General features: G+C 46.8%; 2 protein-coding genes across 2 annotated transcripts; one reads left to right on the top strand and one right to left on the bottom strand.

Moving 5' to 3' along the window:
* Positions 1–3942: 3942 nt before the first annotated feature.
* J7337_003089 (uncharacterized protein) lies at positions 3943–7137 on the bottom strand (the record flags this gene model as incomplete). Its single annotated transcript, XM_044820807.1, has 5 exons — positions 3943–4933; positions 4985–5236; positions 5285–5691; positions 5831–6575; positions 6626–7137. 5 exons carry the CDS (start codon positions 7135–7137, stop codon positions 3943–3945), a joined length of 2907 nt encoding a protein of 968 aa, XP_044685107.1.
* A 4474-nt stretch (positions 7138–11611) lies between these two features.
* On the top strand, positions 11612–15152 carry J7337_003088 (uncharacterized protein; the record flags this gene model as incomplete). The annotated part of the gene is made up of 4 exons (XM_044820806.1): positions 11612–12804; positions 13431–14526; positions 14581–15054; positions 15105–15152. The coding sequence occupies 4 exons, from the start codon at positions 11612–11614 to the stop codon at positions 15150–15152; spliced, it is 2811 nt and encodes a 936-aa protein (XP_044685106.1).
* Positions 15153–15412: the final 260 nt, after the last annotated feature.

Here is a 15412-nt window from a genome sequence, read left to right as displayed (position 1 = left end):
GCATGTCTTAGCCTGTCTGTTTTACCAGCAATAATAAAAATAGATCGCCAACTTGGACATGTCAACTCTTCTATGTTCTCTACAATGAGTCTTTCAGTAGTAGAGACTCACTCTGCATCCTTGCACGCATATCGATCTTATGTATGCTAATTATGCTCTTGCAAGGTTAATTAGGGACGTCAAGCACGTAAATGTTTTTGGCCATGTCATGCCATAGCTCATCACACATGAACCAAAGCATATGTTATGTTCCGATAGTATCACAGCCCTGAAGTCAGCAGATTCCATAAAAACCTTCCATCCTTTTTCCATGTATTGCAAACCGGGCAGAATCCTGTGCTTCCTACTGTATCTGATAATAGCGACTCATCACGACTGTGCAGAGCCGCCAGCCTACTACAACGCTCACACAGGTTGCAATGACACAGAAATGCTTAATGGACGCAAATGGAATATGATGAATGTTTGTGATCAATCCCTCCCGAGTTACGCTGTGTCTCGTGCTCCCTTCCACAGTCTAGCGTGTGCTGTGTAAGTTGGAAGTTGAACATGACTCTTTTGCAAACTTACTTATCATGACGCCTCTTCAAGTTGAGCCTCAACCGGGTACATATGCTGTTTGTCTTACCATGCATGGCCTTTTGTTTGCAACAGTCAATGATCGTTCTGCTGCTACTACGAGCCAAAGCGTGATGCCATGTATAAAATACTGCAGGATACCACTTAACCTCTCCGCGGTCTATCCACCCCCTGTTCAAACTTCTTATTAGCAGCTTTGTTCCCCCCTCTCCATGCCCGGCATGACAACATCTTCTCCCCCACATCTGAATGAACACCCCAGACCTACCAAAGATGAAGGCGAGGGCAGGACCAGACTGTTTTTTGACGAGGTCATTAGACGTGGCGTCCTTTTCAATGCCGAAAGACCCAAACATCCAGAAGCCCGGATCATTGTGCCACGCCAAGTCAGCTTCTCCTCCTTGCCAGAGTCTGGCCTCACAGACCACCAACTTATCCATGAATTCATATCCATCATTGCGGAGAGTACTAAATCGAATTCTCCAAACTTTTTGGGATCTTCTGATGCTGCTATGTGCCCTGCTGCAATGGGGGCAGCCCTCTTGATACCACTTCTGAACCAAAACATGGCGGACCCAGAGAATTGTCCACCAAGAGCGACGTTTGTTGAGATGGAAGTCATACACTGGCTACGTGTGGCGCTTGGATATCCTGTACTTGGAGCTTACACCAGAGCCATGGATGTCGGCGGAATCTTTACGCCTGGCGGATGTCTCTCAAATACTGTCGCGCTTTTGGCTGCGAGAGAAAAGTGTTTCCCCGGATCACGCTTGATCGGTATTCCAGTGCTGCCGAGCAAGGTCCGTGTGTTGGTACCAGATATCACAGAGAATCACTCAATACGCTCAGCCATTGCGATGATGTCCCTTGGAGAAGAGAATGTCACATCCGTTCCCGTCAATGCTGAGTGTCATATGGATCAAGAAGCTTTAAAACGGATTATCGACCAAGAGGGGAAATTGGGGAATATCGTCATGGCCTGTGTTGCATATGCAGGTGATCCAACGTTTATGAGGATCGACGATTTACATGGTCTATCGCAGATCCTCCAAGAGAAAGATGTCTGGTTCCATGTTGACGCCTCTCACGGCAGCCAACTTGCCTTTTCAGAGCGACATCGTTATAAGCTGCGAGGCATTGAAAAAGCAGATTCGATCACGGTTGATCCGCAGCAAGCAATGCTAATTCCCTACGACTGCTCTTTGGTCCTTTTTCGAGAGCCCAGTACCCAAACCGCCTTGTCAACCGACCCAGACTCAGTCTCCAACGCGCAGTGGTCGTTTGGGGGCACTAGCCCTTTCACTGGATCTAGAGCTTTTAATTCATTGAAGATTTGGTCCTCGATCAAAAGTCATGGAAAGAACAGCATGGGACGGATGATTGATGACAGACTTGAACTCACCAACGCGATCCAGTTGGAAGTTCAACACCGGCCAAACCTCCTACTTCTGGGCAGAACCGACATCAACTCCTGCATGTTAATATACGTCCCTGCGAGTGTGCAGCGATACTGTCTTGAACAAAACATTTGTCTCTCAGACGCAGACTTGGAGAAAGTCAACCAGCTGAATCTACACATCCAAGACATAATTCACCGAGAACGTGTTTACTATATCCATGGGTTTCCTCTGCAACACTGCCCGCATAGCCGCTTCATCGAGCCGGGAAAGAGAGTCTTTGTCCTACAGACCTTGAATGGGAATCCTCAATCAACCATAGATAATGTGAGAGGACTGCTGGACAGAATCGAAAACTTGGGACGGTTTCTTCTCGTAGATCGCCAGTACATATGTATGGGAGACACTGCTAGCTCGCCAACAAATCGTCTACAAAGAGCTGAAAGAAAGCTAACTCAGAAGCTGTATGATTTATTCGACAACAATGACTTTGTAGCTGTCGTCTACGGCTCTTCCGCGCTTCAAAATAACGCTATACTGTCGAACATCGATCTAATGATATTTGCTCACAGCGCTGAGTCCTCGAAAATAAAAAAAGTCGTCTCAATTTTCCGCTCTGTGATGGAAGCAGAAAGAATCCTGATCGACTTTGAGATTCCCCTTCACCGAAGACTCCTAGTAACATTTGAATTTGCTAGCCAAGCTGCAGAGTCTGGACCTCCTTTGGACGAAACGGGACATGTGTCAAGCATCTGTGACACGCCAGAGTACTTGTCATCTGATGAGATGCTGCGACGATTAACATTCAATGTGCTTACAACTCCGAATAAGATCATCGCAGCCACAACTGGTGGCACTCCTAGACTCAAGGGCCTGGAGATGACAGCGGCCAGAATGTTGGTGACCACGATTCAGCATCTGAGACGGTCCGAAGTTAGTACGGCCGATGAGTTTGTAAATCTCGTAATGTCAGATGACGGTCGGGGGGAGGGAAAACATCTAGGTTATAAGCCACGACGAGATGTCTTGAAGAAGCTTCGTAAGATCTTTCAGGATGTACAGAACACTCCGATTGAGTGACTCTGAGATGGTACTTGTTAGTATTAGTATCAAAATTTCCTTGAAAGATAAAAAAGAACATTTAGTTATCTATTTTGACTTCACATCATAGACACTTCCGGAGGAGACTGAAGGTTGCCTAGCTCTAGCAAATAATTTCCATCAGGTGCTATGTAGATAAACTGCATTGAACCACTAGCACCCATATTCTCAAAGATAAGAGCGATACCATCACGGTCCTTTGAATTAGCTTCGACGGGTTGATAGCATTTGATTAAGTCCCGGGCGTTTGAGATTGTGGTGTCACCGCAGGCTCAAAGTTTACCTTTCCTTATTGTTTAACCATACACAAACTTTCACTGTTGGAACCCCTTGCACTCTTCCCATCAAATAGGCTATATCAGTCTTCTGGACCATTACAACCAACCTTAGTGACACCACTCGAAATGTATCCGCTACCATCATGACACAAAAAAAAGTGTGTAGGTGGCGTTATCCTGTACCTATCTAACTGCCTCGCATGGTAGTTCTCATTTTGTACCCCCGTAGCTCGAAAACAGATTGCCAGACTTGCATAATCTCCCGTGCTTCTGATATCTGCACGCCCAATGTGTTATTCCTATCAACAATACTGGGCTCGGACATCGGCTCAATGTCATGCTTTCTTTCTCAAGTGACCATGCCATCATCCTCTAGTCAGGCAAGCTGTTACACTGAGAAATTATACCCACGTTGCCAGATGCATATAAGGAACGAATTGTATACCAATCAATCGTGGATCCTGCGTTCACCTCCCATCTTCATTGTCTATGTGGGAAAGCAGACAGGACTAGTATGTGCTTGGGAAGCCGATAACAAGAGTCCATTAAGACTCTACCACAAGCGAAAGCAATGAGTAGACCGTCAACTAGTCAATCGTCAAGTCAATGACCTCCGCTGCCTGCTCAACTCTGCGCTTTTCTCCTGCGGCTGGTCGGCGAGACAAACTTGGCTGACCAGTCTCCCCAGTGCAGAGTTTCTCAATCTTTTCGAAGTCCGAGCCGAGCAGCGTCCTGAGCTCGCTCCCTTTAAATTGGCTGAACTTTTCAACAAGATAGACTCTTACTTTCTGCCAGTGCTGCCGCTCCACGTCCAGAGGCCGAGTCTTCTTGGTCATGACCAACGTATTGGGGTTTGTATTTCGCATTGTTTCGTGCTTGCATCCTATGCCTGCTCTGTCTACTTGTTGGTGGATATGCTGGCGCCGGCTTTTGTTCATCGGGAACCTCCCAGTCATTTGTGTTGGGTGGTTGAGAAAATCGTTCACCCGCTCGCAGTCTCCGCAGTTACACGGTACGCTGGAGAGTGACCAGTCTGCAGGTCTAGGAGGCTGTGGGCCAAGACAAACATCAAGTACGGCCTTGACAACAGCTGAGAAGAACTTCTGACATGACTGTGTGCTAAGAGGTATCGAATTTTCATGAAAAACCGGAATGACTGAATGCAGAAAAGGCAGCCAGAGCCGGTAGAGCTCCACTTCTGGGAGCTTGCTGGCTTGCAATGTGACTTTGGTCAAGAACTGATTCTTGAGATCGTCCAACTCTGTGCTGACTTTGCAAAGCTTGGAGATGAAGTCCTTCAAGACCTCACACGAGATTGCAGTCACCATATCACGTTTGGGTTGGGGTTGTATAGTGACCCAGGAGACTCGGGTTCTCTTTGCCTCCTCTTCAACATATTTTTCATCCCGCAGCAAAGTAAAGTTCTGTGAAGTGATCAAAAGCCGTGCCATAGTTCGATAGAGTCTTATCCCTTCTTCGCGAGGAAGCTTGCCGTTGGTGCTCAAGTTCATTAGTTGAGATAAAACCCTAAAGCGAAATGCAGGGGCCGCAAGTCTCTTCTCAAAGATGGGTACGACACTTTGCGTTCGTCAGCATCATAAATCCAATTACGGGGTTGAAAGAACTCACCGCTCCGTCAGGAACAGGATAGGGTCGTCGAAGTATAGCGACATAGAAACTATGGAGGACCCATCGTGTCTCGTGACATCCCTAGGGCCTTCACCTTTAACAAAGGCGTGCAACATTTCACGAGCCCAGTTCATGATGGGCGCAGGCGTTGGGAGAGCATCAGCGGCCAAGTCACGAGGTAGAGGAACCAAGTGAGAGATGACCTGAAACTTGAGTCTTAGATTATAAGGCTTAGTCAAAGCAAGGGATAGCCTGTTATGCGTTAATAAGGGATCAAATAATGCGTTGACGAAAACATACCCTCCTTTGACTTTGCTGAACCTCTCCATAGCCTTGTCCTCCCCGTCGGACTTGATCATCCACTGCCTAAGAGAAGTAAACACGTTCGACGGCAAGATTTTGAACAGCTTCGCGATAACTTCAGTGACGAGCTGATACTCCTGATGCAGTAGGGCGGCATTGACGATATTTGGCAGCACGGACTTGTCCTCCAACTCAGTTTCTCTGCTCTCCATGTGAAGCAGCCCTGGCTCAACAAGATCCAGCATTGCAGTAAGCAAGTGTTCCTGCACATTCTTCTGTAAGCATTGCTGGGCCAGGTAGTTAATCGGGGCTTGAGGAAACTTCTGGTGTGTTGCACCGTAATAAGAAGAGTCAGACTGAGTGAAGAAATCGACAAGCGACTCGTGAGGAACAAGAGCCACAGCCTATTTGAGCAATTAGAAATCTTGAGCGCCGAGAGTAAAGAACAGTGCATACCCCTAGACGATACCATTGAGTTGCCTGGGGACCCTGAATCACAAGTTAGTAATACAAGGTTGGCAAAGATCCAATTTGGATGTATACATAGTTACCCATATATCCTTCATAATCTTCCTTAACAGGAGACATATCGTTGAAAATATCGGGGTCGGTGATATTCTCCTCGTCAATGGCCATCTGCCCAGCAACAACTTTACCCTGTAAATCTCTAACTGTCATGAGTCTGTATTCTGATTCGAGAACCTCCTCGAGGCAATGGTATTCTCCGTCATCCTCGTCATCGTACTCCCCCGTCGCGCCCCGATAGTTATACTGTAGGTCTGAGGGATCAAATTCCACATTACCTCTGTCCTCCCTCTCGAGTAATGTGAGAAAGATTGTGACAGGCAGTCCTTTACAGGCTTGTCGAAGAGCCGTAACCCTGGCTATGTCTGGTCCTTTAAGTGCCCGGAAAGAAATGCTGTCTTCAGTATACTCGTGGTCCAGTACATGATATATATATGGGTTCTTCCGGGATGATGGATCGCGTGCAAGCCATCGTCTGATGCAATGGCGGAGTGGTCGCAGCTCAGATCGTTTGAGAGCAGCAGATGGACGCGGCAAAGACTGATCAATAGCAAGGTTGTAGGTCAAAACCCAGCGATAGCCCGAGGTGACGGGCAGGACCTCGTGATGTACATCCGAGTACCAGGCAGCACAGGAAGCCTCTCGCTTGGAGGAGCTGTACTTGACCTTTTCACCACAGTGCTTGAGAACGACATCGCCACCAGTGTGTGGTGATGGCAGATTGACGACGAGTGTACCAAACATGCCTGGGATCTTTTCGGTGCTAATGACATTATTAGTAGGTCCTATGACCATGGAAGCATGGAAACAAACTCAGTGTGTGCCTTGAACATGGCACCTTTCTCGTAGAGCAGCATTTTGTAGAGCTCGGCACGAATAGGCGTATTGATTCCCATCTTCTCAGCCACCATCTGGCACACTTGTTGGAGAAGAGCGGGCCATCTCAACCAATTAATTGTGAATTGTGCTGGGTCTAATTCCCACGTATTTCGCACTGCAGTGTCGACAATAGTCTCGCTTCCTTTACCATAAGGTGCCTGGCGTGCCTGTTTGATAATCTGACGCGCTTGAGCTTCCCCAAGCGGGAGGGAGATAGCCCCAACATCATTCACAGAGATGTCGAAGCTAGAAGGTATATCCAATTTTGCATTGAATGCAAAACTGCCCTCGGAGTTGATAGCCTCAAGGAGATTCAAGAGATCAATCGAGAAGTCTCCCCTCTTGAAGTCCAATGTGCTCAAGTCGCTGGCAACGCTTTGGTTGTCGTTGTCGGCATGATGATCAGAGCCGGCGCCTGATGGACCGCCAGTATGCACGGATACCATTATCCTTCGAAGCTATCGCAGCCGTTGAATTGGTGAAATCAGCTGGACGCGTCGCGTTTTGGCTGGAAAGGTACTTGATACGCTGAATGTGGGAGATTGGCCAATGACGTGTAAGGATTATCGGTACAAGTCGAATGAAACCTCGACAAACCCTGCGCAAAGTAACTCTTTGCTTTTTTTATAATTTTTTTTTATAATTTTTTTTTTTTTAAGTCTCATCAATGAAAAGGAACAAGGCCCAGACGCGTTTGGTGACGAACTGGTTCAACTTATGCCACAACTTTTGTGCTTTTTCGTCCTTGAAATGGGCCGTTCGAAGCTTCACTGCGCCACGAGTTGGAGTGAATGAGCAGGTACTTCCACGGTGTGAAGGGCTTGAGAATGTGACGCCGCCAATCGGGAATAAGTACAGTACAGATTGATTACCTCAATTGGCAATCCTTAACATCCCATCCATTCAAACAAAACGAGAAAGATGAGGTGCAATATTCGTGAGCCGTAGAGATTAGATAGATGCCTCTAGAACATTAATCCATTAATTCTTTGAAGAATTTCTCCAACTTTGCCTTTCCATCATCTGTAGCCAAGAAACCATTTTCATCCTTTGCACAATTCTTTTGCAAACACATGAACTGTTTGGAGCTGATATTTAGAGGCTTCTTTAATTCGAGTATGGCGCTTATACCCGCCAGCTTGAGTCCGCATTCTGAACAAAAATCCCGCTCCTCTTTGTAAAATGCTCCGAGACAAAGTCCGTCCCTGCAAGAAAGTCAGCTCGATGAGCACATCCTTGGTTGGTAAGCTGGCCACTGACTCGTCGGCAACACAAAGATACTCCTGTGTCCCGAAAATCGACATCACGTAATCTACTGTTTCGTCCGGCCCTGGAAGACGACCTTCCGGAAGGTCTGATTTGTAGCACGCCCTCGAGTAATTGAAAAAGTATTGCCTAAGAGAAGAGCGGCATGACGATGAACAGTACGCTGCTGCTGCTACTGGGTCCTTCAAATAATGTCCCTTCTCTATCGAATCTCGACCGAGGAAGAAAGGGCAGTCAATTTCTGATGTTAGAGCTTGGCGACATTCTTCATCAATGGATTCAGGAATTGTGCTGTTCCATGGCTTGAGAGCGGTAGCTGAGTGAGTTGTGAGAGCGAAGATTATGGACGTAAAGATTGGGGATCGCATGGTTATGAGTAATCGAGGGATAAGGAGGACAGTTGACATGTAAGAAAGAAGAGGGAATTCTGCCGAGAACGAGATCTCTTATGTGAGGTCAATGCATTGTTGGTTGTTGGTCGGATGTCAAGATTACTGGATCGATCCACTCTTCATTTAAATTCTATACCAACACTCCATGATACTCAGAACCAACAACCGAAACTCTATGCTCTCACAAACGCTATGACAAATCAGAAGGAATACGAAGTCGGCAGCCTAATCACCTCCTCCACCACCGCCTCCTCCTCCTCCTCCTCCTCCTCCATCACCACCACTGCTTCCACCACTTCCTCCGCCAGAATCACTGCATCCTCCTCCGCTACTGCTGCCTCCATGGTCTCCATGACCCCCATAACTATGACCGCCGCCGCCTGATCCATCTTCTACTCCTCCCCATCCCCAATGCCCTCTATCCCTGTGCCCATGACCGTGACTGTTGCCAACTGTATCATCCGAGACTCCTCCATATATGATTCCGGCGGGATAATTTCCACCATCGGTGGTAGCTGGGGCATGGTATCTTCCCCATGGAGGCCCAGCAGAGCCCGCCTTGTTTGTAGATGTTTTCTGTGTATGTGCTGGAGCTGTATAAACGCGCTTTGGTAGAGCTTCGTCAGGTATTGGCTTTGACTTTGCAGTGTCTCTTTGCTTCTTCCGTCTTGGGAAATACTTGGTAAAAAGATCTTTGGGAGACATTGCGGTAGGAATGTAGTTATTGAGGGCCAAAATATCTTATGGATTTGGGCGTGACGTTGCCCTTTATATCTGTTTGAGACTCACTTACAAGACTGCCTCGGCTGTGTTGGTGCTAAACTAACTAACAAAAATGGTGTCTGCGGTGCCATCATCTTCATCTTCAGCCAAGTCGGGCGTTTTACAGTCCACCTGACTCGGCCGAAACCGAACAGTCTTACGAGCTTCGAATATTCTTACTAAATGGAGACATGGCTTAAACAGAGCTCATGGTACTTTATTAATGCCAGAATGTTGTAAGTCGGTGGAGTGGAACATGCAATAGGATGAGATGAAGTTTATCCTTGAAATTTATATGAGCTCCGATATCGCTTTTAATCCACAAGCTTGACTACAAAAGAACTTGACCGAGTGTCTTCTATTCTACGAGAATGAGAGATACTCCGTCCATTCTCCCATAGTCAAGTCAAGCGTGAGACAATGAGCTTTATGGTTCGCCGTAGAGCCGTTAGCGACCGCTGCCGCTCTCCACTTCTAACCGCCCAGCTGATATCGACTTCTTGCTCAGCCCCAGCCCCAGCCCAGGGTCCTCGATAAATCAGACAAGAATGCCTGCTTTGGAAGAATGACGACACTTATTACTATAGCTTGCTAGCGAGGCTGATTTTCTAGGTTGCGTAATGTGAAGAAGATGGTCACCGGGGCCCAGTGTACACAGCTTTGCAGTTACCATGGTCACTGTCTAATACATACAAACTGCGACGCAAAGAACCTGAGTTTTGTACAACGCCTTTTATGACAAGACAAGAGCGCAAAATTTTAAGGTCCGCCTACATTGTGACCACTGTTATTTATTAGATACTGCTGTCCTAAAAATACACTTGGCCGGGGTATAGGCTGCAGGTGGTTTAGTTGGATAAAAACCGCTTGCCGCCTTACAATGAATGTATTTGACGAATTACAGAAGGTGTTATTATCGGCATCTGTTTCCCCATGGAAACAAAATCATGGACTGTTATTGGAAAGCGCCTTACACAGCCGAACCTGCTGAACAGGATACCTAGAACCTCCAGCTGAAAGACTTGTTCACACTCTCCAACTTCACCTCAACACCCAAGTCTGCATCTACAACATAACAAAGATGAGTTCTTTACAAGTACTTAACCTATCCAGCATAATTTTCCGCTATTCTGGTCTCGTCGCAAATCTCATAGCTATCTCTTCAGCAGCTCAAGTTCCGCCAGGGAGTCCCCCGTTGCGGTATATACACGATCAACTCCTTGCGATCCAGCCGGAGCTGATAGATGGCCTCTTGTCCTTGCAGAAAGAAAAGCCCCTTTCGGATGACGAAAACTTTACTGCCATACTGAATTGTGCGAGAGCGTGTGCAAGGGACTGTAACACTCTTCTTAAGGCTGCCAAGACAAATCTTGAGAGAGAGACTCAAGATGGGCAAGGGGGACAGTTCCTGCGTTTAGTTGATCAGCTATTCGTGCCTCCATATCTTAGGAGTCTCCAAGGCGCGGTCAATGAGTACACTCGACCAAGTACTCGCTACTCGGCGAAGTGAGTCAAACAAGTGTTCATTGTATTGATCCATACTAACATTGATAGCACCATCATATGCCATTTACATGGCCAATTGGACGAGATTGAAACCCGGTTCAATATCTCTCCAGGATGCGAGGCTTTTGAAGAGCTCCAAAGGTCTACAGGCCTTGTTAACGTTCAACTCGGCCAAATTTCTTGCGGAACAGAGGCTTGGGACGAAGTCTGTGACAGTCTGCAACACATATTATCAAACCTTCACCACCTACAGACGGCACTCCCAATGTTATGCGCCCTCAGCCATAGCGAGAGATCTTTTCGCTGGAGTAGGGTCTCGAAAGCTCTCGAGGGAACGTTCTCCTGGGTCTTTCGAGAACAAAGAGACGACGCTACCCATGCTCAATATTCGTTGCGTCGCTGGCTCACTTCAGATCACAGCCTTTTCTGGATCACAGGAAAATCATGTTCAGGGAAATCGACATTGATGAAATTTGTTTCCGAACACCAAGATACCCGGAATTTACTGCAGAAATGGGCTGGGCATAGGGAGCTATTGATCGTCAATCACTACTTTGATGCCACGGGTCTACCAATCCAGAGATCGTTTGAGGGACTCCTGAGATCCCTCGTATTTGGAATTCTCAGTGCAAAGCCAAGTCTCTTGAAGAACTCGCCGTCGAATCTTGGCTCAGCAACGAGCACCCTGCCGGCAACTTTCAAATTAGGAGACATATTAAGCTCCATAGCAACGAACGAAGTTTCAGTCAACATTTGTTTCTTTATCGATGGGCTGGATGAATATGAGGGAGATCATGCTAAGCTGTGTCAACTGATAGAAGATTTATCATCTCTCCCTCATGTCAAGGTCATTGTCTCTAGCAGACGACTGGCTGTGTTTGATACTTCACTCAATATTTCCTCCGAAGCCAAACTATCTATGGAAGAGGTCAATTGGAGCGATATCAGCAGATACATCACTTTTCACTTGGGGGGAAGCCAGGTACAAAGCTATATGAACCATTCGAAGTACAAGGATATCAGTGCTAAAGCAGAGGGAGACTTCCTCTGGGCTGTTTTGGTAACTCGTTTTCTCCTTGAGGATCCGCCTCTCGTGCTTGATGCCTACAACGGAGCAGATAGTGTTGCAGGCATCCCCAACAATCTACCAGGCCTAGTGAAGCTTGTGACAGAATCTTTGTCTTGTGGAAAAGCTGCTGAGTACCTGGCAATGGCTCGCGAAGCAAAACGGTACCTAGCTGCCGAAATCCTCTACTTTCACAACTTCGACTTTGCCAATGATATGTACGCTTTCATGACACCGAAGGAACTTTTATCGACACGTGTCGAGAAAACAAAAGAACTACATCACCGGATTTATCGTGACATCATACAGACGTGTGGGGGACTACTGGAAGTTGTCGATGGACAAGTTGTCTTCGTGCATCGAGCTGTTTTGGAATTGATGCATTCTGAAGAGTTTCACAACTACTTACTTACCAAAGCTCGGAAAGGGTTCGATTCTGACCTTTCGGTCTTCAAAGCATCAGTTTCTTGGTTCAAGCGCAAATGTTTCAGGAGCGGCGAATTCGTCGACTTACAGCCCGAGCCGGCGGCGGTCACTCTAGCATATGTCAAGAGTCTTTCAAAGTTCCATAGGAAATTAGGAAGTACCTTGCCCGATTTTCAGGATACATTTAATAAGCCAGTCGACGTTTACTGGATGACAAAGGCTGTCAACATCCGAGGAGGCTTTCACAACGTATGCAAGCACGAAAGATGGCTGGATGTTGTCAAAGACTTGGGATATAGCGACGATACTGCACTATCAGTTTCAGATCCACTCAAGAAGCTGTATAAGCGATGGCTTCATCCGTACGAAGAGCATCTGCACCAAAAGAAGCTAGAAGATCACGACCCTATGAAAGATATTGAAGACCTTGTTGAGAGCTTGAGGAAATGCCTTGAATATGCACGACGTTGCGATCAGAAGGAAAATATTGTTGCCACAACTTGGGCGCTCCTTGACAATATTGAAGAATCTCTGTTGTCGATGACTGCGAGAAATCAATTCAACATATCAGACTTGTCTATGACAAGGGGTATTTATCGTCATCTTGTGATTGAATCTGGTATCCAGAGATACATCGCGAACAAACTCTGGGTTGATCCAGGATATTTTGACAACAAATATTCACAGAACTACCGGTCAGCTCTTTGTTCTGCGCTTGGAGCAGCACCACATAAGCTCCATCCCCCGCATCTCAGTCCAGAGTCTGTCGATATATCGCTCTTTAAATCACTTCTTGCTCTTGGGCATAAGCCAAACAAGTTTCACCATACAGGGCAGACACCTTGGGTGTCCTTTGTGAATACCTATGTTCCTAACACATTGTCCAATTCACCCCCGAGGCTCGACAAGATAAACATCAATCTGATAAATGAGATATCCATTCTCATGCTTGAGCATGGGGCTAGGCCAGGAGACTATGTGGAACTGCTGGGCAAGAAATCGAGAACGTGGAAAGTTCCAATTTGGTTCAAGTTCCTCATGCTGGCCCATTGGGTACCGACTTTTCAACAGGCCATGTCCGAACGTGTTTTCAGTATGATGTAGAGAGGGCCCCAGATATCCCTGATTCCAGAGCTTTACTGGAACTTAAATCCTATGGCGAAACATATGAATGGATTCCTTTTCCATTATGGGCAATATGTGCTGACAATTTTGCACTGCCTAATGTGTCCGATTCTAGCCCATCTGATGCTGATTTTGTATTCAGGGTATTTACAGGAGTTTGTGAAAAGAATCTGGATAACTTGGAAATGTCTGAAAGGTCTCGAAAATACCTCTCGAGCTACTTCCTCCCAGACTACCCGGAGCTTAGTAGACAAATATTGATGCTCATTCCCGGAAGCGACTCCAGGACGATAGGTTTCACAACAATCACCTCAGTCACGCGGGACGGAATCACAGAGAGCATTGAGGGTCTAAATTCTACGGCTGTGACTTCAATTGAGCTTCCAGAAGGTATAGAGGTTGAATCTCCTAAAGACGGTGCAGTGTGCAATAGTGCGAGAGCAGAGTCGGATGCATTCGTTGATGAAGTTGACTCAATTCAGTCGATTGACGAGGACATTCAGTCAAACAACAGCAGCATTGCACGGACTCTAGGCACCATCGCGGCTGAGCGCCACATTGGCGACTTGCTTTCCCAGCATCCGGATCTCCGCTTTATCATTGATATATCCTCAGAACTCATGCCAAAGGAGAGGCTCGAGCGCAACATTCGGAGATCACTCAAGCTTTTGTATCTTAAACTCAGAGAGCACGCGGAAAAGCACATCGAAATCCAGGTTTGGACAACTCGAATGCTTAAGGGGCGAGGTTCAAGGACTAGAATCTCAAAAAGAACTGTCGATGGCGAGTTAGCATCCCTATCTCCAGTGAATAGCAATGAAGAAGAGGAAGAAATACGCCCAAGCTTTCGGAAAGATCGAGCTTATCTAAACAATTGGATATTAAAAACGGAATTGGCTCCAAGACCAGATGAGAAGCCTCAGCAGCCAGCAGATGAGACTGAACATACTAAGCTGGCAGAAAGCGATGACGATATTAGTGAAGAAATACAGAGTGATTCTGAAGAATTTCAAGCAGTTCAAGTTGCAGAAGAATTTCTCATGAAGGGTCCTCCTTTCCAGGCGTTCTTGGGACACCTTGGGCTCTCATTGTTACCTGATGCTCTCAAGCAGGTCATGCAATTAGCTACGTGGGATACCATTGAGCTGATTGATACTCCGGCAGAAGTCTCACTTTCTGATCAAATCAAGACTTCTGTGGAAAAGCTGACCGGCAGCCCCTGGGATTGGTGGCCACTCAGACCGCCGGAGGTACCTGTGCGAAGGGGATACGTACGAATGAACTGGGCTTGTGTGAGTTATAACGAGCATACATGACTTTCAATGCAACCTCCTGACCAGAAATAGCATTGCGGCAAGCCGTTTTGGGTAGACATTACTCCCTCTCAAGCACGAATTATTAAGAGAATGACCCAGAACCCTACCACGTTTGCTGAAGACCACCGCAAAGTCGCCCATACCAAGCGTAATGCCTTCCAAAGGGTCACAGCATGGTTCAAATGGAACTCTGGAGCCATTTTACCTGTCTCGACGCCAACATCCCAAGGTAGTCAACAGTCGTCTGGTGTGGGTGGCAACAACCGAGTTCAACAGGGGGTGGCTACTGCAGAGCAGAACAACATCCCGCCTGTGACTATTGATGATCTGAGGATCTTATTTGGAGTACCCATGGGACTTAAGACGCTAAATGTGATCCCGATCCCGGTCAACCAACCAGACAGCAACGTTTTTCCACAACTGAAGGCCGAGTATAGAAGAATGCGTGGCCGATGGAGAGCTTGGTTCTCTTTCTGGCAGCTCAGTCACTGCAATTTCGTCAAGGTGAGTGCATGTCCCTATAAATTTACACTCTCATATTTCGAATGCCTTAGATTGATCTCCCACCGCCTGTCGGTGACACTAATAGTTTGTTTTGTTAAGTTTGAAAGCATTGCCCGCAACATTGTTGTCGCGTGCGGTCAAGATCTGCCAAAGGCTAGCGACTTGGACTACGATTACACGCCAAAACCACCCCAAGCATCAGTACCACCTGTTCATCCACATATCTTTGAAGCTGCATTCAATAGCTGCACTGGTGGTAAATGCCGAAACCTCTCTCCTTTTCACAACTGCTATGAGTTCGAAGAAACGACTTACATAAAGAGAATTCCGAAGAAGAAGACACCACTTTCACCAGGAA

Source organism: Fusarium musae, chromosome 2 (genome assembly GCF_019915245.1).
Source record: "Fusarium musae strain F31 chromosome 2, whole genome shotgun sequence".
NCBI lineage: Eukaryota > Fungi > Ascomycota > Sordariomycetes > Hypocreales > Nectriaceae > Fusarium > Fusarium musae.
Note: the sequence above shows the minus strand (reverse complement) of the source record. Positions and strands in the feature narration are given on the sequence as shown.